Raw genomic sequence first — 26,343 nt, 5'->3', positions numbered from 1 at the left:
ATTTTACAAAAACAATTTATAAATTTAGTGGAAAAGACTATAACTTTGTGTTGGAGTTGTACCAATTGTAAAAACTCTAAAACCAATTTTTTTTAAAAGGCTTGAATTTAATATTCTTCTTCCATCAAAAATGGTAGCTGGATTTACCATAGAATTTAAAATTCTATTATAATCATATGTATTAAATTCATCCCATTCAGTTAATATCACAATAGCATGTGAATTTTTTACTGCTTCATATGGACATTTATGAATTGTAACATGATTATCAATAATATTTTTGTTAGAAATGACAGATAGCAAATCTGATCTTATTGTTGTTTCAGGAACTTTAGGATCATAAATATGTAAATCAGCACATTCATCAAGTAAATGTTTTCCTACAGCAATAGCAGATGATTCTCTTGTATCACCAGTATTTTTTTTAAAAGCGAAACCAAAAAATGTTATTTTTTTTCCAGCAACAGTATTAAAAAGTTCTGTAATGATACAATGAGCAAATCTTTTACGTTGCCATTGATTAATCTCAACAACAGAAGACCAATATGCAGCAGGTTCTTTTAAATTAAGAGATTCACATAAATAAACAAGTGATAATACATCTTTTTGAAAGCAACTACCACCGAATCCTACTGAAGCTTGTAAAAATTTGGATCCTATACGATTATCTTTTCCAATAGCTAGTGCTACTTGTCCTACATCAGCACCAGTAGCTTCACAAATTGCAGAAATAGAATTTATTGATGAAATTCTTTGAGCTAGAAAAGCATTTGCAGCAAGTTTTGACAATTCAGATGACCATGTATTTGTAGTAATACATCTTTCTTTTGGTACCCAATTTTCATAAACTTCAACTAATCTTCTTACTGCTTCATTTCCTTCTTCAGAATCTTCTCCACCAATTAATACTCTATCAGGATTAGCTAAATCATTAATAGCTGTTCCTTCAGCAAGAAATTCTGGATTTGAAAGAACTTGAAATTTCAATTCAGGATTTTTTTTTTGTGCTTCTTTTAATATTATTCCAATAGATTGTGCAGCTCTTACAGGCACAGTACTTTTTTCAACAACAATTGTAGAACCTTTTCCATATTTTGCAATCATTCTTGCTACAGATTCAACATACTTTAAATCTGGTGCCATTCCTTTTCCTCTACCATAATGTTTTGTTGGTGTATTTACTGAAATAAATATTAAATCAGCATTTTCAATTGTTCCTTTAACATCAGTAGAAAAAAATAAATTTTTTCCTCTTCTTTCTTTAACAATTTGATCAAGACCAGGTTCATAAATTGGAAGATCATCTGAATTCCACTGATTAATTTTTTCCTCATTTATATCCATTACAGTAACTTTAATATAATCACATTTATAAGCAATCATTGCACATGTTGGTCCACCAACATATCCTGCTCCAACACAAGCCACATTTTCAATCTTTAAAAAATAATTATTTTTTTTTCTTTTTACTTTATTTTTACCTTTTTAAATGTCATTCTTTTCTTATTTTGAATATATATATATATATATATGTTCTAAAAGAAACTTTTTTTTTAATATAAAGAAAATAAAAATATTAAAATTATATAATAGAAAAATTATTAAAAAAAAAAAAATATTTATAAAAAGAAAATATAACAATTTTAAAAACAAAAATGAAATTTTAACAAAATATTCTAGTATATAAATATTTACTAAGGTATCAAATAAATAAATCATGACTATTATAATGTTATATTTTAACAATCTCTTATCTGTTCTTTTTTATTTTAATACATATTATAAATGAAACAGTTAGCTAACCTAATATAATAATATGAAAGATTTTGTCAAATTTTCATTTGTATACAAATTTTCAAATATTTATATAAGAAAATTTATGAAGTTAATGGACACCTACATGATAAAATATTTTTTCATTAAATATATATAATAATGATGATGATATTATTTTTAAATATATATAAATAACATTGAAACTATGTATTTTTATAAAAATATATATATAATCAAATTTAAGATTATTATCTGAATTTTATGCTATTGGTAGCTTTAAGTATTACATTAACTTTTTCATGGAAAATCTTTTATATAATACTAATTTATCTAAAATAAAAGGATGCAAAATATTCTTAACAAAATATAAGTAAAAACTTGTTAATATTTATAATATATATTTTCTTAAGATATAGTGATATAATAAACAAAATATAAAATGTTTAATGAAATACATATTTCCTAGAAATCATAATATAAATATAGTTAAAATGTTTATAAATAAATTCCATCTTTTACTACTTTTAACAAAAATTTTTATTATAAAATTGAATAATTAAAAGAAATATTTAAAAGATTATATTAAATGTTAAAATGAAAAAGTGGTTATTAGTAAGCTTTACAAATTTTTAAACACATAAAAAGTTATTTAATCAGTAAAGTTTTATTATCAAAAAGGAAGTTAAAACTAATTAAAATGTTTTATTTAATAAATACTACTGATTTCAAGTTATTAATCACAATACTTTATCAATATTTATAATTAAAAAAAAGTAAAAATTAATAATCTAGTAATTGTAATCTGATAAAAAAAAATATCCTTTTTATTAGACAAAATTAATTATATACTTTTTTCCATATTTGTTCTATGAAACAATGGTATTAGTCTAATTATACTAATAAATTTTATGAATTAAATTTTTATTTAATTAAAAAAAATTAAACTTATTATTTACATTTAAGGTTTATAATATTATACTTTAATATTTACTCAGAAAATAAATCAATATTTAACAAAAGTATTATTAAAAATTGCATGAATATGAGTATAAAAAAAAAATCATGCAAATATATTCATCTAAAGATTGTAGCATTATTTTTTTTTTTTTATTTTTTTTTTTCAAAAAAATTCATAATATAAATAACAACTCATTTTATAATTGTTATCATTTAGCACAATTTTTGTCTTTTAATTATATAAATAAATATTTATCATATCGTTATAAATATCACAATTATTTTTTGTACTTCAAATGTAACAAAAAAAAGATATATTTTTGGAAAATCATATAAATAATAACATTAATTTTTCATTAATAATTAATATCAAATTTCAACATCAAAATTTTGTATCATTTCACTTTCATTTTAGCCTTTTTTAAATTAAAAAAATATTTTTATAATAATAATATAAATGCTTTATGTGATTTTTGGTGATTAAAACTTTTAAAAATTGTAGTCTTATTTGATTAAAAAATAATTTACTATTGATTATAATATAATTATCATTTTGGATAACTAAACACCATACTAAAGTATTAATTTTTATTTAAAATATAAAACAAGTTGACGCTATAGGCATAGAAAAAAATGTTAAAGTGCTTGTGTACAATTTTATCAAAATTTTATTAATATTCTTCTGAATATAGTTAGAATATAAATGATGTTTATATTTTAATATTTTAATAGATATTTTGATGTCACTAAACTATTTAAAGTCCATGTATAAAGTCATGGAGTATTTGACATAATAAATATATAATTTTTAAAAATATATAGGCAAACTTTTTTTTTCTATTTTCAAATTTTATAAATACAGTTTTGGAAGAAGAAATATAATTTTTTTTTTTTGAAAATAAATGATATTTAAATGAAAATTTAACATGAGTAGAAAATGAATTGAAAAAATTATTTTTTTGGTTTAAATTTAAACCAAGAACAATTGTAAATGGTTATAATCTTTTTTGAAAAAATATTTGACCACAATTCAAAACACACCTTTGATAATCATACTTTTTTGTCAAAAAATTATAATCATACTAAATTATGTTGCTTGGTACTTGATGTGATTGTAAAAATAGATGTCTTGCAAATTTTGATAAATTAATTATTTTTGTTTTTCTACTATTTTTTTATATTAAAGTTGTATTAATTAATTTAGATTACATTAATTACAACTATTTTAAAAAAATAATGCAAAAAAAATTGTTAATTATTGCATTTATTTATTATAAATAAAAACAAAAATATATTTGAAAAAATATTATTCCCTTTTTGATATTCAATTCATGTCTATATTCAAAGTGTTGAATTTTAATTAAAATTTAAAGCAATAAAATTATGGTAATATTTTTTTATCTTTACGATTACACATATCAATTATATAAAAAAAAAATGTTGATTATAAATTATAAAAATTTTTGAAAACTTTTAAATGCTAGTAAAATATAATTATTATATTCATTAAACATTTTTTCATTAAAAAAAACTTTGTGATGCTATTTTTATTTCATTTTACTAATAAATATAAAAGTAAAAATAAATTATCTTAAGTATGTCTCTAAACATTTATTTTGTTTATTTCATTTAACATCATTTTTACTTTAAGTACGGGATGGTTCATATATGCTTTTTCATTGGACCAAAATGACATGAATAATATAAGCAAAAGAAAAAATTTAAATATTATTCCTTTTGTAATAGTGCCATCTTTTTTTTTTATCTTTATTTGAACTATTTCAAAGCTAATTTGTAAATTATTTATTTAAATTTTTGTTAATTATACTTGTAATGAATTCTTAATTTTTTTATAAAAAGTAAATTTATAAGATGTAGAAGAAAGAATAACCATAAATAAATCTTCACAATAAAAATAAGTTTTTTTTTGGAGAATCTCAAAAAACATATAAAATGAAATAAATGACCTTTAAATAATGACAACTACAATCACATTTAATATATATAATGTAGAAAATATAAATAATTCATCTAAAAAATTACATATAAAACTTTCAACTATAATAATACAAAACACATTGATAAGGATAATGATTCATTGAAAAAAATTTTATTCTTCAAGTTTTGCCTTTGATGGGAAAATTTCAAAAATATTTGTGATAGAAAGAAAAAGTTGTAGAAAAATTTTTGTTAATCTGTCAAATGTTAAAATTTTAAACTTCTATATTTCATTTAATAGCAAAATTAACATGAAATTTCTTTAAAAATGCCAAAATTTATTTTTCAGTTACAGATGCAGTGAAGTATAATGGGTAATTTTTTAAAACGCCATGGTACATTTATTTTTGTTTAAAAAATTTTATTTTTAAAATTGAATTAATAATATGAATCTTTTAAAAAATTGACACATTTCAGAAAAACGTTAATAATTTTCTTTACAATGAAATTATTAACAAACTGTTTTAATTTTACAAATAAATATATTTTAAATTATATTAAAATTATTATTTAGAAAAAAAAGTAAAAAAATTTTAAACTTTTCCCAAATCACTCAAATTTTGATGAAAAAAAGAAAGTACACAATTTAATTAGAAACATATGTTAAAAAGAAAAAAAAAAACTAAATTAAATTTTGATAATAACTGTGAAAAATTTATAGACTAACTAAAAAGTAAAATTTTTAAATTTTCATAACTATTGAAAAATGAGTAACAATAAATCCAAATAAAGTAGTAGTTATTTCTACGATGAAAATTCTATAAATACACAAAATCATTGCGCTTTTTATTAGAAACTACTTGTTCAATTTTTATTATTAAAATCTTTCCTCTCATATATTAGAAAATCCAAACGTGGCTTGTCAATTTCTCTAAATATTAACTAATGTAACACATAAACAACCCTCATTTGCCTCATATATAATTGAATGTCACGTCACTATTTGTCGCACCATACGAACTCACATTAAACAAACAAATAAATGTGTATAGAGGATGGTGTGTGCGTGACAGTTATTGGTAGAGAACGAGCAGATATTTTGTATTCACAATATATTGGTGTTATATTGGGTTACCGACATTACACTTCAGTCATCTAAACTAAAATATTTTTTCTCATTTCATAATATTGTTGTAAAATTGAAATTAATAAAATTTTTATAAAATAATTTCAAATTTTATTTTTTTTCTATATATTATTCTATAATCAATCTTTTTAAATGTCTTTTATCCCTATTTTTAATTAGTTTAATCTTGATAAATAATATTATCAATTTATTAGAATTTTATTATTATATAATTAAAATGTTTGGTGATAAAATAAATATTTCTGTGTTATCTACATCAAGTGAAAAAGAATTACATAATAATAATTTAGAAAATGAACAACATGAAGAAAATAAAAATTTAGATGCAAATGCTTTATTAAGAAAAAAACGTGCTGAAGCTACACAACGATATAAAGAGGCTTTAAAAAATCCTTCTGATCCTGAAAATGCCAAAATTATTGCTAAAAGAGAACAAATGAGATTGGCTAGTAAACTAAGGACGGCTAGATATCGTGAGAGACAATACTTTTTAAAACATGGCCATCATAATAATCTTGAAAATGATACTGGAAATCAATTAGAAGAAAAAAAAAAAGCTTTAGAACAAGTTGAGCGAGAGATAAGAAAAACAAAATATAAATTGGAACAACTTGAAAATGTCAAGTCACAGATTCTTCATTCAATTATTAATAATACAAAACTTCGAACTTCTTTTACATCATCAATTATGTCATGTAAAAATGTACAAGAAAGTGAAAAAGATAATTGTGAAACAGAAGAAAAAATTAAAACATTAGAAACGTTACTAGTAAATGATGAGTACAATGAGTTAACGTCAACTAATAGTACCTCATCACTTACTGAAATAAATATTGATACCGATCCATTAAAGGCAATTGGACGGCTGTCATCATTGTGGTCAAATGTAACTACTATGATAAATGATGCCTTAGAAAAGTCAAATGTCACATCAAAACCTACTCAAAAAGATGTGTCTCCACTATCACATATACAGTCTACAAATGATTTATCATTTCAATCTAAAAAGACTAAAAGTTCTATAAATATTGATGAAATTACTGATAACTATGAAAGGAAAAAAGCACTAGCCCGACTAAGACAACAACGATATAGAGCAAGAAAAGCAGCTGAAGCTTTAAAAGGAGAACTAAAAACAAATTAACCGGTGTGATATTTAATAAGATATTTTGTATTACTAATGCTATATATATATTATATACATATAAATCATTTTTTTATTTCAAAATATAAAATAATAGGTTGATTAGATTTAATTAATAATACATCTTTTTCTATTTCATTTGATGTACTTATTAATCCTCCAAAAAATATTTCCTCATTCTCTAAGTTCCATTTATATCCTTCTGTTGTTACGACTGTCTTTTCTTGCATTATTGGAATGTATCCACATTTTCCTGTTAAATTATCCATATTAGGTGTAATTTTTACAATTGTTTCAGAAGCAGATGTAATTGTTATTAAATTATTTTCATCAATCAAATATGTTTTAATTTGTTCCTCAGAAATAGATTTTTGAAACATTAAAATAGAATTTAAAGAAGCAAGTGAATGATCAAATCTTCCACTTAAACCACCTAAAGCAAGAATTTTATTTATATTAGGAAATAGTGAATTTAAAGTGATTTGATGTAATACTTTTGAAAAATCTGTAAAATCTTGATTTGGTGCATGAATAAATTGAGATTTATTTTTAAAATAATTCCTTGAATATTCTGTAATAGAATCAAAATCACCAACAATATAATTGGGATCTTTTAAATTATATTCATCCTGGTATTTAGCAACTAAATTTGATGATCCATCAGTACAATATCTTAAAATTGCATTATTCCATATATGTGAATATAATTTTATATCATTCTTTTCATTTACTGGAGAATTTAACCAAATAGCAACAGTTTGATCTTTAAAAAGATATATAATATTTCTACAAATAACAAAAAATACCTGAATTATTAATCCATGGAAGTATGTGAAGAATACTTTTAGACATCTATAAAATTATACAATAAGTACCTTAATAGGCAAGTGAAGTACGTTTATGCTTTCAATTTAATATGAATTTTAATTGCATAGTAAACAGAGTTTGGAAAGCCGATATAATATTAAAATTTGCAACAAAAACTTAATAAAATTGAATTTTATAAAAATTAGGAAATTACTTTCTATTAAAATAATAGATAAAAAATTCTAAATATATTTTTTAAAATATTTTATAAAATTATATCACAAAAATATTTAATATTTTTTAATTTTTATATATTCTAATAAAGAAAAAATCAGTAATATAAAAATTTTATGATAGTACGTACAGCTACATTTGTAAGCTGATTCTTTTAAAAAATTTTTGTAGATCAAAATAACCTAACATATACATTTATTTTTAAATATAAAAAACATTAAAACAAAAATTATAAAGAATTGAAATCAAGGTTATTTGTTATACCTTCAAAAATTTAATTTTAAGATAAAAGCAAAAAAATTATTAAAGTTTTCTAATTAATTATTTTTTTTTTATTAATAATAGTGTCCTAACTTTGTTTCTAACTTGAAAAATTAAGATATTTTTATGTTTACTATTTATAGTAATTATTTTTACCATATTACTTATTTAAAAAAAAACAAATTTTATTTTTAGGCATCTATTTTTATAAATTTTTTCTAATCTACTTTATTAATATTTCAATTTTGGAGATTGTTTGTCTCTTACAACTATATTCTTTTTTCTGTTTATTAATGTTTGGTATTATATTACTTTGGATATAATTTTTTGGAAATATTTTACATATAAATTATCATTTTACCTAGTATTTTCATCAACCATGGACCGTAAACGAAAACAAAACAATGATGATAATGTTAATATTATTGATTCTTCAAATGATGTTGAATATGAAGCTTCACATGATATATCAAATTCAATTATATTATCCTCAAAAAGTAAAAAGAAAAAGGTAACAGAACCATGTATTTCAACTAAAAAATTATCACGAAAAAAAGTTGAAATGCAACAAAAATACAAAGAAAAGAAGTTGGCTAATTTATCTAAAACTAAGAAAAAAAAGCTAGCTAGGGTTGCTGCAAGAAAAGAAGAAAAAATAAATTTAGAAAATTTATTTAGTGAGCTTCAGCAATACCAATCGCAAAGTGGTAATTTAAGTTTAATAACAAGTAGTATGGATGCAAAACGTAAAAAAGATGACACAAAATTTCCATCAAAAGTCAAATCCATTGATAAAGATGTATTAAAAAAGTGGGAAAATGATAATGATAGGGAGCAAAAAGATTTTTTTGAAACTGATTCATCTTCTGATGATGAAGATGTCGAAGAGGAAATGAAACAATTTTTTAATAAACTTAATCAAAAGAAAGAAAATCAAGTTATTAAAGAAGAATGTAATACTGATACATCTGTGGAAAAAAATAATTCTGTTACGAAAGAGAAAATTAAGCCCAATGAAAAGGAGGATTTATCACCAATTGTAGGACCAAAAATTGCAGTCAACAGACTAGACAGTATACAAGCCCAGAGATCAAGTTTACCTATTTTTGCAGAAGAACAAGAAATTGTTGAATCTATAAATGATAATATGGTAACAATTATATGTGGTGAAACTGGTTCGGGTAAAACAACACAAATACCACAATTTTTGTATGAAGCTGGATACACATCTAAAGGTCATCTCATTGGTATTACTGAACCACGACGTGTTGCAGCCATGAGTATGGCATCAAGAGTTGGAATTGAATTAAATGATACGGATTTATCAAGTTATCAAATTAGATTTGAAGGTAATAGAAATATAAAAACAAGAATATTATTTATGACCGATGGTGTTTTGATGCGTGAATTACAGCAAGATATTATGTTGTCAAAATTTTCAGTTATCATTATCGATGAGGCACATGAGCGTTCAATGTATTCAGATATCTTAATTGGTATTTTATCAAGAATTGTTCCGTTGCGATCAAAAAAAGGATTTCCATTAAAATTAATAATAATGTCTGCAACATTACAATTAGAAGACTTCATGCAAAAACACCTTTTTCCAACAATAGAACCAAAAATTATTAAAGTTGAAACAAGACAATTTCCAGTAACAATTCATTTTGAAAAGAATACACCCAATGACTTTTGTGATGCTACATTTAAAAAAGTTTGCCAGATTCATGAAAAATTACCTCCAGGTGCAATATTAGTTTTTGTTAGTGGTCAAATTGATGTTGAAAGAATTATTAGAAAATTGAAAGAACGTTATCCAATTAGTAATAAACGTAGAAAGTTTCAAACAAAAAATTTAAAAAAAGTTAAAGACGAAACAAATCCTGACATTGACGAGTTTGGTGTTAATGATGCTGCATGTTTTGATGAACATTTAGATGATGAAATTATTTCAGAAAAAAGTACAGAAATTCATCCACCACCACCCGATTCTCAGCCACTATATTGTTTACCATTGTATTCATTATTGTCAACAGAAAAGCAGAAAAGAATTTTTAATCCAATACCTGAAAAATCAAGACTTTGTATAGTAGCAACAAATGTTGCTGAAACATCTATAACTATTCCTAATATTAAATATGTAATTGATTCTGGAAAAGAAAAAAGAAAAGAATATGATGTAATAACTGGTGTCAATCGTTTTGTTGTAACTTGGTGTTCTCAAGCTTCAGCAAATCAACGTTCTGGTAGGGCTGGACGTGTACAAGCAGGACATGCATATAGATTATACTCATCTGCTGTTTTTCAAGGTTTTGACAAATTTTCAATGCCAGAAATTTTAAACAAACCTACAGATCAACTTGTTTTACATTTAAAATCAATGAATATTGTTAAAGTGATAAATTTTCCATTTGTTACCAAACCAGAAGCTGATCAATTAGAAATGAGTGAACAAAAATTGGTTAAGATGGGTGCATTAAGTGTTGAATTGAATGGTCAAGTAAAAGAAGCTAAAATAACAAAATTAGGTAGAACATTAGCAGCACTTCCATTATCACCAGAATACGGTAAAATGTTAATAATGGCTAATCAAAAAAATCTGTTTAATTATGCTATAACATTAGCTGCAATACTAAGTGTAAGGGAACCCCTAATTTCATTAAGATCAATTAAAGGAAAAGACAATGAAAATACAATGACATTAATTAAACAGGAACTTGTCAAAAGATATAAATTATGTAGTTCTGGACAATCAAAATTACTTGGAGATATTACATTACTACTAAAATTAATGGGAGCTGCATTATATGGAAAATGGAATCAAAAAGAATGTGAAAAAATGGGCTTAAGATACAAGGCTTTTTTGGAGGCAAAAAAAATGAGGAAACAATTAATAAAATTGGTAAATACAAATTCAGATGGAGTGATTGATGGTGGGGAAATAAATGTGGAAGATGATTTAGAGCCTCCATCTGAAATTCAATGTAAACAATTAAGACAGATTTTAGTTTCATGTTTACCAGAACGTATTGCACGGAAAGTGGAGGGAAGTGATAATCTGGATCAAAATGATATACCAAAAGGTGCATATTATTGCCAAAAACTTGAGGTTTGTATATATAATCTTTTTTTTATATTTATAATTTTTAGGAATATGTTTTTATTGATCCATCTTCAATGGTTTATAAGTCTCAACCTGAATATGTATTGTATCAAGAAATTGTTCAAACAAGTGAGAAACGTCTAATGACAGGATGTTGTGTAGTTGATGGTGAATGGATTTCTCTTCTAGCTCCAGAATATTGTTCATTCTATCCTTTTGAAAATAAAGATTCTTTGAACAATAAAGATGAAGTAGAAATTTATAAATATAATGAAAAACTTGGAACTGTTGTTGAACAAGTTAAATGCTTTTTTTCACCTCATCAATGGAATCTTGGAGTTTGTGAACGTCCACTTCCTGTTAACATAGTGTTATATAAATTTTTTGCTTATCACATTCTTGAAGGAAATGTTTTAAAACCACTGAAAAATTACAAAGAATATTTGTTAGCTCAGCCTTCTAGTTTACTTAAAAACTGGGCAAAATTACAAGAAAGAACAGAAGCATTCATTAATAAATTAATTGAAAGAGAAGTTTATCAAAAATCAAAATTAATAAGTTTGTGGAAAAATGGTGAGAGAGAGTATTTGTTGGAAGAATATTTAATGTGGTTACCTGAATCTATTCATGATAAAGTTGCATTGGAATGGCCACCTATTGAAGAATAAGAATAAATTGTTATTTTTTTTTGTTGTTATTGTTTTGTTTGTTAGTACGTCTCTTTAAAAACCTTTACATTAGTTTTTTTTTTATAATATTATTGTATATAAATTATATATAAAAGTTTACCTTCATTTCTACATAATATTTTCTTATGTTAACTGTTTTTAGAAGTTTATAAACTACTTTTTTAACTAATCCTTTATTAATAATTTACTTCACAAATGTACAATTTATAACAACTTTAAAAATATGTGATTTGTCAGAGTTAAATTTTTTTTAAAAGTAATAATGGAAAAATTTGAAGTAAATATAATTTTAAGAAAAAGAAAATAAACAATAAAAACTAATGAATAATATTATTATATTAATTTTATATATCACAAATTACTGTTTTAAAAATGTTTTAATTTTTACAATAATTTCATAAATTTTGAAATAAACTTAAAGTATACAGGAAAACATACAATTAAAACTATTCTCATCTAAAATAAATATTTAATCTGACCCTTATATATTCAAAAGCAATAAACAAGAAATCTATTTTTTTAAAATTTAAATAAAAATTTACTTATGATGTTAAAAGATAACGGGATAAAGTTATCATTGTAGAAAATTATACTTAATATGTTAATTATATTTTGAATATTAATTTTTGTAATTTATAAAACATTAATAAATTTCTAGAATTATACGTAAATTGAATAGACTACCAATAATAATTTTAAATTTAAAACTTTCATATATATTAAATATAATTGTATGTTAATTTAATTAGCTATTTTATTTTACATGTTTATTGATACTTTATGTATAAAATTTTTTTAGAAAAAATATAAATGTGCCGATAACAGCTATTTATGATACAACTTAAATACATAATAAACTTTTAAATTATTTTGTTTGTTTGTTCATTTACATGGTATCAGTTTTTGGAAAACACTCCAATTATGGAACTTTTCATATCAATATAAATCATCTACAACAAAAGTAATTTTACACGACTGTTATATAAACAAACTAATATTGGGAAGACGTTTACTTTTATGAGAATAGTGTATAAGTTTATTCTATTGCATTGCTACGCTAAATTTCTAATATTCCACTTAATTTTTTTTTTTTAGATTTTTAAAATTAACCTTACTAACAAATAATATTAATATGGCATATAGTAGTGATGAAAGTACAGATGATGAGAAGAAACAGGTAAGTTTTCAATAACAATTATTTAAAATTTTTTTAGAAAAGAGAACTTATTTCAGATGATTCTGACGATGATGATGAAGTTGTTAAAAAGCGAAAGAAAACAAAAGATAAATCAGTAAGTTTTAAATTAATAAAAATTTAAATTAACTTTTTTTTTCAGAAAAAAAGAAGTGCAAATGAAAGTAAAAAGTCAAAGAAAAAAAGTAAAAAGGCAAAGTTAGAGGTAGAAGATATTTCATCTTCTGAAGAAGTAGTAAGTAATATTGATGAAGACGAAGAAATAGAAGATGATGAAGAAGAACATGACAGAAAAAGAAATACTAATCCATTTATAAATGATGATGTTTCTGAATCAGAAGGTGATGAAATGGATTATCTATCTGAGGATGAGGAAGTTGATGATGTTGAAAATCTTCGTCAATTAGAAGAAGAGGCATATAGAACTAGAAATGATAGACCTTCAGATCTTTATAAAAATATGTCCGAAAAAGAAATGACAAAATATTTTGAAACTAGATATGCTGGAGCAGCTCGTGACGACGACGACAATGTTGATGATGATTCAGATTTAAAATTTCTTAAAAAAAATAGAATTGCTAGAACAGATGCTGATGCTAGTTTATTTATTATCAAAACAAGAATGGGTGAAGAGAAACATGTTGCTACACAATTGTTTAGAAAATATTGTTCAGAAAAAAATCAAGGTTTAAATCCTCAGATTTGTTCAATTATTACTAAAGAATCTCTTAAATCAATAATTTATATTGAAGCCTTTCAAAAGTCGTCCGTAATGAATTTTGTCAAAGGGGTAAATGGAATATTACAAAGTACCCAATTTAATAAGGTTCCAAATGATGAGTATTTTGATACAATTGCTATAAAAAAAGAAAACGCAAAATTAGTACCTGGTAATTTTGTTAGATTTAAAAAAACGCTTTACAGAGAGGATCTTGCCGAAGTTATTGATAATGATGAAGAAGATGGTCGTGTTTTATTGAGATTGTTACCAAGAATTGATTTGACTAAACCTAGAGGTGCTATGAGAGATACAATGACATCAGAACAAATGGCTGAAAAATCAAAAAAAAGATTTACAAGAATACCTAAAGCACCATTTAACATAGAAAAAATTAGAAAAATTGGAGGTGATGTAGCTAAAGAGGGTGATATGTATATATTTGAATCTAATCGTTACAGAAAAGGATTTTTGTATAAATGGTTTAATATAGATAATGTTTATACTGAAGGAGTTAAACCAACAGCTGATGAAATAAATTTATTTAAAGTTTCTGAAAGTATGAATGAAAACGATGGATTTAAAAGGCAAAGAATAGAACACTTATTTATGAAATATGAAGTTGGAGAAAAAATTGAAGTTCATGAAGGTGAATTAAAAAGTTGTCGTGGTGTTATTATTGAAGTAAAAGATAAAATAGCAGTTATTAAACCTTTAAATCTTGGTAAATTTAATAATCAAACTGTTGAAGTTACAACTGATAAAATAAGTAAGTATTTTGAAATTGGAGATCATATTAAAGTTGACAATGGAAGAAATGCTGGTGACACTGGTACTGTTGTTAAATATGATGGAAAAGAAGTCATTTTTCTTTCGGATTTAACTAAAGATGAAGTTAAAGTTTTACCAAATGATTGTACAATTTCTATTGAGGTATCTGTTGGTGTTGATTCATATGGAAAATATTCGTATCTTGATTTTGTACAAATTGATGGAAAAACGGCTGGCGTCATTATTAGAATTAATAGGGAAAGTCTTGAAATTCTTACACAAATGAATACAATTGTTACAAAATCACCAGCTCAATTAATGGGAAAAATTAACAATAAAACGGCAAAATCTATGGATTTAGCTAAAAATGAACTTCAATGTAATGATCAGGTTACAATTGTTGATGGTCCATTTGCCCAGAAAAAACAATTTGAAGAAACTGTTGTAGGAACAATTAAGTTTATTTTTAAATCATTTTTATTTGTACAAAATACAAAAAGAAAAGAGCATGCTGGTTTTTTTGTCGTCCGACAAAGAAACGTCCTTAGATATGGTGCTAAGATGCCTGAACAAAATGCTGAAAGATTAAACTTTGATGATATTTCTAAATTAAAAACAGGTGTTTTAGGTGCTACTGATAGTAATAAACGTGATGATATTTTTAAAATACCTAATTTACCAGGAAATAATCAAACAAGAACTTCTTTTAATTCTTCTAGTGGAAAGAGTGGATTTAATAATCACAATAAAAATTCATTTAATGGATTTGGTGATAAGCAACAAAAACCCGGAAAGGATCCATTATTTGGAAAACAAATAAGAATTAACAAAGGTCCTTATAAAGGTTATTATGGTGTTGTTAAAGATATAAACGGAAATATTGCGAGAGTTGAGTTACATACAACTTGTAGAACTATTAATGTCGACAAAAGTAGATGTATTCTTGTTGATAATAATCCAATTCCAGTACAAGAAACAAGTGGAAGCACTTATAGAAATGACTATAAATCTACTGGAGATGATGAAGGTCTTATTGAAAATGAGAATGATAAATATGTTCCAAGTAAAACTCCTATGTATGGTGCAAAAACACCTATGTACGGTTCACAAACACCAAATCCATTTGCATCAGATTCAGATATATGGAATCCACTTAACTCACCTAGACATCATACTATGAATTCAGAAGAAGATTATAATTCATTCTCATATAATGATGATTTAAATATTGCTTCTGTTGCTCCTCAAACTCCTGGAGCATTTATGAATGCAGGTACACCATATGGTGGTGTCCCAATGACTCCTGGAATTGGTATTGATGCAATGACACCAATGAATCGAAGTGGACAACAAAATAATTATGACGATATGATAAAAAGTGGGTGTTGGATAATCTTAGATTCATATGTTAAAGTAAAAGGAGGATATGGTAGTAATGATAGAATAGGAGTTGTTTGTGGTTTTGACGAAACAGGATGTAAAATAAGTTTCGAAGACGCTAATAAACATGAAACCATTGAATTTGTTGATTATGATATGATTCAACCTGTTGAACCTAAGAAACAAGACAAATGTGTAATTATTTTTGGAGATTTACTGAAAGAAAAAGGAGTCGTCGATGACATTACTGATAAAGAAAAAGCACTAATTAGATTACAAAGGACAGGAAGACTTCATCTTGAATATTTAAAGAATATTTGTAAACTAGTATGAATAGAATTTCTTGAAATTTATATGCTTTTAAATAATAATTTTTCTCATATACTAACGTCTGAAATTATTACACTAAATTTTTTGTATTAATGTTAATTTTTGTTACAATAAAATTTTGTTTTATATAAAATATTTTTTTCACTTTATTTCTTCCTGTTGTATCTTTCGCTACTCTGACATATTTTGTTCCCGCGTTTTTGTTCTAAACAGATTGTAAGCGCCAAAGTTTAAATATAGTAGATATTGTATATGGTTTTATCTCACAATTAATTTTAGACATTCTTACATACTGTTTTTCGTTAACGTACGTAAAAAGTTTTTTGTTCAGTCCATTTCTTAAAGTAATTTTTTTTCTATCTAGATACGTTTTGGGATATTACGTATTTTATTAACACTTAATAATGTCTTCAGATGATAGTGATTTTGTAAGTTGAATTAAATTTAGTTAACTAAATATTTAAAATTAATTTTTTTTTAAGGAAGAAGTAATTGTTAAAAAAAAGCAACAAACAAAAAGTCCAAAAAAAAATGGCCCATCTCCAAATGCTACCTTAACACAAGAAGATCTCAGTGTTTTTACAAATATTGATAATGTTAAAAATAAGAAGTCTGGAAAAGTCTCTATTGAGCAAATGTATCAAAAAAAATCTCAGTTAGAACATATTCTTTTACGTCCCGATACATATATCGGTTCAGTTGAATATACTGATAAAGGAGTTGCTTGGGTCTATGATATAAACGAAGATAAATTAGTTCAGCGAGAGATTAGTTATGTTCCTGGTTTATATAAAATTTTTGATGAAATTTTGGTTAATGCAGCTGATAATAAACAAAGAGATAGAAGAATGAATCTTATTAAAGTTGATATTGATAAGTAAGTTTATACTATTTATATAAATTTTTATGTTTATAGAAAAAACAATGTAATTTCTGTTTTTAATAATGGAAAAGGTATTCCTGTAGCTCATCATGGTGTTGAAAAGATGTATGTCCCTGAACTAATCTTCGGTACTCTTTTAACTTCATCTAATTATAATGATGATGAAAAAAAAACAACAGGTGGAAGAAATGGTTATGGTGCAAAGCTTTGTAATATATTTTCTACCGAATTTACACTTGAAACTTCTAGTAAGGAGTATAAAAAACAATTTAAACAAACATGGATTAATAATATGACTAAGGATAAAGAGGCAGAGATTTCAAAGGCAACTGAAGATGATTTTACAAAAGTCACATTTAAACCTGATTTGAAAAAGTTTAAAATGAAGGAATTGGATGACGATATTATTGGACTTATGGCACGTCGTGCTTATGATATTGCTGGTACAACACCAGGTGTTCGCGTTTATCTTAATGGAAAATGTCTTCCAGTAAAATCATTTAAAGAATACGCTGAAAAATATGTTGAAAGTATGATTGGTGGTAACGAAGAAGAGAAACCTAAAATTATTTATGAAAAAGTCAATGACAGATGGGAGGTCGCTTTGACTGTATCTGAAAGAGGATTTCAATCAGTTTCTTTTGTCAATAGTATTGCGACTTCTAAAGGTGGTAGACATGTTGATTATATTGCTGATCAAATTACCTCTAATCTTATTGACGTAATTAAAAAAAAAGCTGGTGGTGCAAAAAGTGGTATATCTGTTAAACCATTTCAAATTAAAAATCATATGTGGATTTTTGTTAACTGTTTAATTGAAAATCCAACTTTCGATTCTCAAACTAAAGAAAATATGACACTTCAAGCTAAAAGTTTTGGAAGTAAAGCTGAAATTAGTGAGAAGTTCTACAAAGAAGCAACAAAATGTGGTGTTGTTGAGGCAGTTCTTTCTTGGGTTAGATTTAAACAACAAGAACAAGCTGACAAAAAATGTTCAACAAAAAAATCTACTAAGATTAAAGGTATTCCAAAACTTGAAGATGCTAATGAAGCTGGAACTAAAAATTCTTCCAAATGTACTCTTATTCTTACTGAGGGAGATTCTGCTAAGACACTTGCAGTTTCTGGTCTTGGTGTTGTAGGACGAGATTATTATGGAGTATTTCCATTGCGTGGTAAAATGTTAAATGTACGTGATTGTCCTATGAAACAAATTAATGATAATCAAGAAATTGGGAATATGATTAAGATTCTTGGACTCCAGTATCGTTTAAAGTATGAAACTGAGGAAGAAAGAAAGACATTGAGATATGGTCGTGTTATGATAATGGCTGATCAGGATCAGGATGGTTCTCATATTAAAGGTTTACTTATTAATTGGATTCATTGTAATTGGCCAGGACTTATGAAAAATAATTTTGTGGAAGAATTTATTACTCCCATTGTTAAAGCATCAAAAGGTAGTACTTCTATTAGTTTTTTTTCTTTACCTGAATATATGGAGTGGAGAAATAGTACAGATAATTGGAAATCATATAAAATAAAGTACTACAAAGGTTTGGGTACTTCAACTTCTAAAGAAGCCAAGGAGTATTTTAGTGATATGGACCGTCATAGAATTCCCTTTACATATTCTGGACCTGAATGTGAAAGAGCTGTTGAAATGGCATTTAGTAAAAAGAAGATTGAAGCAAGAAAAACTTGGCTTTCAAATTGGATGAAAGAGAAAAAAGATCGTCGTGAGAATGGTGGTATTGAAGAATATCTATATAATAAAGATACTAGAAGTGTGTCATTTATTGAGTTTATTAATAAAGAGTTAATTCTTTTTTCAAATATGGATAACGAAAGATCTATTCCATGTCTTGTTGATGGTTTAAAACCAGGTCAACGTAAAGTATTGTTTACATGTTTCAGACGTGCTGATAAGAAAGAAGTTAAAGTTGCTCAATTAGCAGGAGCTGTAGGAGAGATGTCCGCTTACCATCATGGTGAGCAATCTTTGATGATGACAATTATTAATTTGGCTCAGGACTATGTTGGATCAAATAACATTAATTTATTGTTACCTATTGGTCAATTTGGTACTAGACTTCAAGGAGGAAAAGATTCTGCATCGCCTCGTTATATCTTTACACAATTAAGTCCTGTAACCAAAACGATATTTGTTCCAGAAGATGAAAATGTTCTTAGATTCCTGTTTGAAGAAAATCAGAAGATTGAACCAGAATGGTATTGTCCCATTATTCCAATGGTTTTGGTTAATGGTGCTGAAGGAATAGGTACTGCCTGGAGTACCAAAATACCTAATTATAATCCACGTGATGTTACTGAAAATATTCGTCGACTAATTAGAGGAGAACAAATGAAAAAAATGATTCCATGGTTCAAACATTTTGAGGGCACAATTACGCAAGTTGATGAACAGAAATATATTTCAAGTGGACGAGTTGGAATATTAGATGATGAATCTCTAGAAATTACAGAACTTCCTGTTAAAATGTGGACTCAAAACTACAAAGAAAGTGTATTAGAGGATCTTTCTAATTCCAATGATAAATCTCCAGCGCTTATTCAAGACTATAGAGAATATCATACTGATCAAACGGTAAAGTTTATTGTTAAAATGACAGAACAAAATATGAAGAAAGCTTTATCTCAAGGAGTTCATGAAACTCTTAAACTTCAAACAAGTATCAATACTTCTTCAATGGTTCTATTTGATGCTGAAGGTTGCCTTCGCAAGTTTGAATCTCCAGAACAAATTTGTCAGGAGTTCTTTGAAGTCAGAAAAAAAAAATATATTGAAAGAAAAGAATTTTTGGTTGGAATGCTAGAGGCTCAATCAAAACGACTATCTAATCAAGCACGTTTTATTATGGCAAAAATTAAGGGAGAAATAATTATGGAAAATAGAAAGAAAAAGAACATTGTAGATCAGTTAATAAAAGAGAAATTTGATCCTGATCCGGTTAAAGCATGGAAAGATCTTTGTAAAAAGAGGGAACTTGAAATGTGTGGTGAAATTGAAATTGAGGAGGAAGAGGAAGAAGTCGGAGACTCTGCTGAGGGTTCTTCTGATAGTGGATTGAAAAAACGTTTAGTCGACTACGACTACTTGGTGAATATGGCTCTTATTAAGTTATCTGAAGAAGAAAAAGATCGCCTTCTTCAAGAATCTGCTGAAAAACTAAAAGAGTTAGAAACTCTTAAAAAGAAATCGTGGGCTGACTTGTGGGAACATGATCTCAAAATTTTCGAAGAAGCATTAAAAAAACAAGAACAAAAAGAACTTCAAGATATTGAAGGTTCAATCAGAACAGCGCAATCTAAATTACTTAAGGGAAGTTCTACTGCTAAATCAAGAAAAAGTAAAGGAGGTGTTAGCGCATCATCTTTCAAACCAAATCCTAATGCAGAAATTGTAAAAGTTGAGAAACAACATCTTTTAAACAAATATGAGAAGAAAGTTAAAAAAGAGAAGCCTGTTAAAAATGAAAAAGAACAGAAGAATGGCGGACAGACTATTGATAAGTTTTTAGTTAAACTTGATGACAGTAATGTTGTTGCTGATGCTAAAAATAATGCCAATACATCTGTTGATGATGTTGTCGAAATTCTTCCTGCTAAGACTGAAAGCAAGAAAAAGCAGCCTCCAAAGAAAGAAACTGCTAAAAAACAAACCAAAAAAAGAAAAAGAAAGACTTCATCTAGTGAAAGTGAGGGAGATAGTGATTATGATCCTTCAACAACCAAAAAACAGAACAAAACTACAAATGAAACATCAAGAGGTCAGAAAAAAAGATACATTGTTCTTGATAGTGACAGTGATTAAATTGATCTTTTTGTATTTTTTTTTTTCATTTCTTGTCTTTTTTTTGGTACTGTTCAATTTTTTTTTTAATAAAATTTGATTTTTTTGTTTTAATGTTTTGAAAAAAAAGTATTTTTTAAAAAAGCAAAAGATATATAAAATAAAAAATTTTTACTTAACAGTTTTTAATATCAACATGGTAACTATTATGATATGAAATATTACTTTTAAAAATCTAAATTTTCATAAGTTTATTGCTACAAGAAGAGATCATAAAAACAAATATATACTTTAACAAAATTATTGACATTTCTGAAAATAGAGTAATTGAAATCAAATAATATGGAATTGTTAAAATCAGTTTCTAGAACGACATAATAAAATTTCATTTAAAAAAATAATAATTTTAAAATTCTCTAAAAGAAAAATAAAATTAACAAATTCTAAAAATATATATAATTTTTAACTTTAGTAATAATAATTATATTGATAATAAAAATAACTTTTTGAAAAAACAATTGATTCTTTAAATTTTGTTGTTGACATGAAAATTTCATTAAAATAATTAAAAAGATATAAGAGTTAACAACTTTTCTAAAAATGAAAATATCAAAAATCTAATTTCACAGGATGATAGAAAATATTTAAGAGCATGTCATAATAAGGATCTAGAAAAGAAGCCAAATTTAGAAAGTATTTATATGAATGTTAAAGAAGTAAAGAATTTTGGAAATTTTATATACTTCAGTAGTAGAAACTTAAATTTCATATTAATAATTTTTAATAATATTTTTTAAAAAAAAAGATATTTAGGTTATCATTAAAGATTCATATTAAGACATATTTTATAAACCATTTTTGAGAAATTCTTCAACAATAACAATTTTAAACCTTAAAATTTTAAAATGAGATAAAGAAAATAAGTTAATCTTTATAATATAACAATTATCTTAATCATAAACAACTTTTGAATCATAGTAAAATATATCTTTACAATGTTAATTATACAAACTAAAATAATGGTAGTTTAACTTTTGTCATTTTGATAAACATATTATTTTTATTAAAATGTATATTCACTTCTTAGAAATTAAACAATATATTTTTTTTAAAGAAATATTAAATCACTTTGATATTATTTTATATCTTTATAAAATTTATTAAACAAAATCTTATATATCTAAAAAAAACCATTAAGTTATATTTATTATACAAATCTTTTACTTCCTTTGAATATGTAAAAAACAAACTTTTAATAAAAAAGACACAAAAGCAAAGATTAGAAATCTAATAACACAATATAAAATAAATCACGTAAATAATCATAATGATAAAAATTTTTTTTAATAAAATAACTTACCATACAAAAAAAAGAATAAGTGTCTTTTTTTAATAAAGAAAAAATTTTGCAATGTAATCTTGTTTATTTTTGAACGCTGGTAAATTCTTCCTGAAAAAACACGATAATAATATAAACAATTAATTATTTTCTAAAGTTATATCATACAAACTTAAAAGTAGAAACATTTGAATTGTTTTAATCTTAGTTAAAATATTGATTAAAGATTGTACTTATAGCTTAAGTTAAAAGATATACAAAAATTAAATTTAATGCTTTAAGTTTTCTTAACTTTTGAGATATAATCTTCATTGAAAAATGTTTTTACTTTCTGATTAATTTTGAAGCACAACGGTTAATATTTTTTCAGTTTTTTTTCTTTAATATCATTTTTTTTAATTCGAGAATAATAAAAGATATAAAAATATTTTGAATCTAAATTTTTTTTTTAAAACTTTTTTTTTCTTATTTTTTTTATCTCAAACGAAATATACTTAAAGGAGGGAGATTTTCCAAAATATTTATTGCCTCTACTTTTTAATATCTCAATTAAAACTTGTCATTTTATAATGGAATTAGTGTCATTTAATTTCACTTTTAGTGTTGATTTAAAATATTATGTAATACTTACAAACACTTTTATTAGTTTTAGGGATTCAGATATTTATCAGAAAAAACCTTCAAGTTTAATTTTCTAATTCCATTTAAGTGTAGAATTTATCATACTATTAAAATATTTATCTTAAAACATATAACAATATTTAAATTTTATTACTTTAAAGATATTATAATAGAAATATATTTTTTAGTTAATAGTATTTAATTAATAAAATAATTGAAATGACTGTTTTATATTTCTATTTAAAATCAGAATCCCAAAACAATCAAAAGATAAATTTGATTTATATGAAAATTGCTTGTTTATTCATAATAATGTCTCTTATATCTCTTTTTTTGATTCTTGCAAGAGTCCTAGGAAAATCAAAAACAATAGCAAATCTTTCAGGAACTCTGATATTTTCATTTTTTAACATAGTAATCATATCACTTTTAAAATATTCTATATTTTTTTCAGTTATTACATTTCGTGGAATGACAACTGCAATTACAGGAGCTCCAGGGCAAATACTTACAACTTGAATTCCTTTTATTTCATGAAATTTACTTAAACATTTTTCAATTTTCCAATGTGGTACCAATTTATCATCTTTATCATATATTAAATCTTCTTTGTTAGATATTAATTCAATGTTTGAGTCTGATTTGACAGATACAATATCACCAGAAGAAACCCAATCTGCACATGTATCAAAAGTTGGTGCATATCCAAAAAATTTTGTTGAATTAAATGGGCGAATAAATAATTCGCCAACTATGTCTTTGTCAGAATTTAAACCACGAACTTCTCGAACATCAATCTAAATAAATTTAATTAATAAAAGAAGTATTTTTTTTTTAAATTTTTACCTCATATCCAGGTAAACATTTTCCAACACTTGTAATTAAGTTACTTGTATTATCTGTTAATAAAGGTACTGAACCTGTTTCAGTTAAACAATATCCACAAGCTATTTGTTTTGCATTTGGCATTTGTTTAACCAAATCAGTTAATATATCTTTATGAACTTTTTCTCCAATAAGGATACATGTTTTTATAGATGTCATTGTTACTTTATGTGCCATTGAAATTCGTAATAATAATTTTAAGGCTATTCCATTAGTCAGAAGACAATTAACAAAATTTTTAGCTATTGATTGAAAAATAAATCTTGGAATTGGTGATGGTTCACTTATAATAGTTACTGAAGAATGAATAAATGGTGTAAATACCATTAAACAAAAAACTGAAATACGATACATTGGTAATGCTACACATAATTTTGTATTTTTATCAATTCCTATTGAAAATGAAGCTGTATATGCACCATTTATCAATTGATAATGAGATAAACCAACAAGTTTTGGTTTATCACTATGTCCCTAAAATAAAATATTGAAAAAAAAAATTACTTTTTATTTAACTTACTAATGTATATTGAATTGCAGCAAGTTTATGGCAATTCCACTTTCTGTATTGAGGTAATTTTTCAATTTTTTCTTTTGTTCCTTTACTATAAATATCACTTAATGTAAATGTTCCTGCATGACGATGATCCTCATCTGCTAATATGACATGTGTTAAATTTGGTGCAGATTCAATTTTTAAATTTCCACGTGGAAATTTTTTCATTTCAGGATATAAATTTAATATCATATTTCCCATTTCATCAGAATCTTTTCCAGATTTAAATAAAATTATACCCTTAAATCCACCTCTAACAATCAAATCATGAAAATATTCTGGTGAAGACATTTTTGGTGAATTTAGGCAAAATATTATATCAGCTCTGGTACATGCTAAAGCACAAATAATAGCATCATAGTGATTATATGAACAAATTAATATTTTTGAACCTTGTGGAATACCAGATACTAACAACCCTGCAGCTAATTGATCCATTAATTGAGATATTTTTGCAAAAGTTAGGCATATTTTTTCACTATCACAAATAATAGCATTTTTTTCATCCCAAGTATCTCTTGAATGAATCAATTCTGGTATGGTTTTTTCTAATGGATCAAATTTTTCATCCTTAAAAAATTATTTAAAAATACTATTTAAAATTAATTAAAACTTACATGTCTTGTAAAATCTAAACAATAAACTTCTTCTTCCTTAATCTTTAAAGGCATAGTTTAAATATATTATTATATAATTTAATTTTTCTAGTTTTATAAAATCACAGTCTTAGTGATAAAGAAAAATGGCTAACTATAAACAACTATCAATTTGCTCCTCTCTTTCTACAACACAATATCAATTATATTATTATATTGCCAATGAGATTAAGTATATTGTTTATGTATAGATATTTTTATTTTTACAGTGCTAAAGTTTTCTTTTATTAATTTAGTGATATTATAAAGATATGATTGTTACTAATATTTCGTAAAGAAATTTACTAATGACAGAGAAGAGTATATTTTATATAATAGGTATATAAAATTTTATAAATTAATTATCTATAATTGTTATTTTACCATAGTTCATTCTTCTCTTTATCAATATAATACAATTTGATGTTTAGGAAATTAAAATTTAAACTTCTTTATAACATTTTAATGGCACATAATGGAAAATTTTCAAATGCTTTTATAAGTAAAATATTTTAACTATTTTTAATTTATTATCAAAAAAAAAAAAACTACTATAAATTAGTTACATATTTGGTTGTTCAATAAAATTAATTTTCTTCAATTATCAAAAATAGTAATATATTTATTAAAAAAAAAAAAATATTTTTTTAATTAAAATTTGTGGATAGTATTTCTTAAGTTATTTTACAAAATTATAATTGTATATCATTCATTATAAAAAAACATATTAAAAAAAATCTTTATACATATTTTTTTTTACTATAATCAATCATATTATATTAAAAATTTTAATTTAATAAATAAAAAAAAAAAAGATGTATACACTATGTGTAATAGGATATATACCTTTATATATTTAAATAATCTCTAAATACATTTTATATCTTTTATTATAAAATATATTTAAAAATTTTTCTTTCATTGTCCCAATAACATAAAATGCTTTCTCCCTCTATTTTCATTTTAAAACACTTTAATATAAGACAATATATTGGCCTGTCTTATGTCCTCACCACTGTTTCAGATATAGTTGGAAATATAGCTTTCTATGTCCAGTAGTTATATTCGTTATCAAATATATTCTTTCTCCTTTACATATATACATTTTTAAATTGGCAAATAAATGGAGAATCGCTTTTATGCCATTGATATTTTAAAAT

General features: G+C 24.5%; 7 protein-coding genes across 7 annotated transcripts; 4 read left to right on the top strand and 3 right to left on the bottom strand.

The window, feature by feature from the left end:
- Nucleotides 1–24: 24 nt before the first annotated feature.
- Nucleotides 25–1,496, bottom strand: SRAE_2000176800 (UDP-glucose 6-dehydrogenase; the record flags this gene model as incomplete). The annotated part of the gene is made up of 2 exons (XM_024652758.1): nucleotides 25–1,437; nucleotides 1,482–1,496. The coding sequence occupies 2 exons, from the start codon at nucleotides 1,494–1,496 to the stop codon at nucleotides 25–27; spliced, it is 1,428 nt and encodes a 475-aa protein (XP_024506303.1).
- A 4,539-nt stretch (nucleotides 1,497–6,035) lies between these two features.
- Nucleotides 6,036–6,962, top strand: SRAE_2000176700 (Hypothetical protein; the record flags this gene model as incomplete). The annotated part of the gene is made up of 1 exon (XM_024652757.1): nucleotides 6,036–6,962. One exon carries the CDS (start codon nucleotides 6,036–6,038, stop codon nucleotides 6,960–6,962), a length of 927 nt encoding a protein of 308 aa, XP_024506302.1.
- Nucleotides 6,963–7,027: 65 nt separating this feature from the next.
- SRAE_2000176600 (Thiamin pyrophosphokinase 1) lies at nucleotides 7,028–7,814 on the bottom strand (the record flags this gene model as incomplete). Its single annotated transcript, XM_024652756.1, has 2 exons — nucleotides 7,028–7,725; nucleotides 7,769–7,814. 2 exons carry the CDS (start codon nucleotides 7,812–7,814, stop codon nucleotides 7,028–7,030), a joined length of 744 nt encoding a protein of 247 aa, XP_024506301.1.
- Nucleotides 7,815–8,643: 829 nt separating this feature from the next.
- SRAE_2000176500 (Probable ATP-dependent RNA helicase kurz) lies at nucleotides 8,644–12,035 on the top strand (the record flags this gene model as incomplete). The annotated part of the gene is made up of 2 exons (XM_024652755.1): nucleotides 8,644–11,373; nucleotides 11,415–12,035. The coding sequence occupies 2 exons, from the start codon at nucleotides 8,644–8,646 to the stop codon at nucleotides 12,033–12,035; spliced, it is 3,351 nt and encodes a 1,116-aa protein (XP_024506300.1).
- Nucleotides 12,036–13,073: 1,038 nt separating this feature from the next.
- Nucleotides 13,074–16,453, top strand: SRAE_2000176400 (Transcription elongation factor SPT5; the record flags this gene model as incomplete). The annotated part of the gene is made up of 4 exons (XM_024652754.1): nucleotides 13,074–13,084; nucleotides 13,152–13,233; nucleotides 13,271–13,348; nucleotides 13,394–16,453. 4 exons carry the CDS (start codon nucleotides 13,074–13,076, stop codon nucleotides 16,451–16,453), a joined length of 3,231 nt encoding a protein of 1,076 aa, XP_024506299.1.
- A 401-nt stretch (nucleotides 16,454–16,854) lies between these two features.
- SRAE_2000176300 (DNA topoisomerase 2-beta) lies at nucleotides 16,855–21,168 on the top strand (the record flags this gene model as incomplete). Its single annotated transcript, XM_024652753.1, has 3 exons — nucleotides 16,855–16,878; nucleotides 16,933–17,327; nucleotides 17,367–21,168. The coding sequence occupies 3 exons, from the start codon at nucleotides 16,855–16,857 to the stop codon at nucleotides 21,166–21,168; spliced, it is 4,221 nt and encodes a 1,406-aa protein (XP_024506298.1).
- Nucleotides 21,169–23,388: 2,220 nt separating this feature from the next.
- On the bottom strand, nucleotides 23,389–25,219 carry SRAE_2000176200 (AMP-dependent synthetase/ligase domain-containing protein; the record flags this gene model as incomplete). Its single annotated transcript, XM_024652752.1, has 4 exons — nucleotides 23,389–23,904; nucleotides 23,954–24,466; nucleotides 24,513–25,118; nucleotides 25,166–25,219. The coding sequence occupies 4 exons, from the start codon at nucleotides 25,217–25,219 to the stop codon at nucleotides 23,389–23,391; spliced, it is 1,689 nt and encodes a 562-aa protein (XP_024506297.1).
- Nucleotides 25,220–26,343: the final 1,124 nt, after the last annotated feature.

Source organism: Strongyloides ratti (assembly GCF_001040885.1).
Source record: "Strongyloides ratti genome assembly S_ratti_ED321, chromosome : 2".
In the NCBI taxonomy this organism is placed as follows: domain Eukaryota; kingdom Metazoa; phylum Nematoda; class Chromadorea; order Rhabditida; family Strongyloididae; genus Strongyloides; species Strongyloides ratti.
Note: the sequence above shows the minus strand (reverse complement) of the source record. Positions and strands in the feature narration are given on the sequence as shown.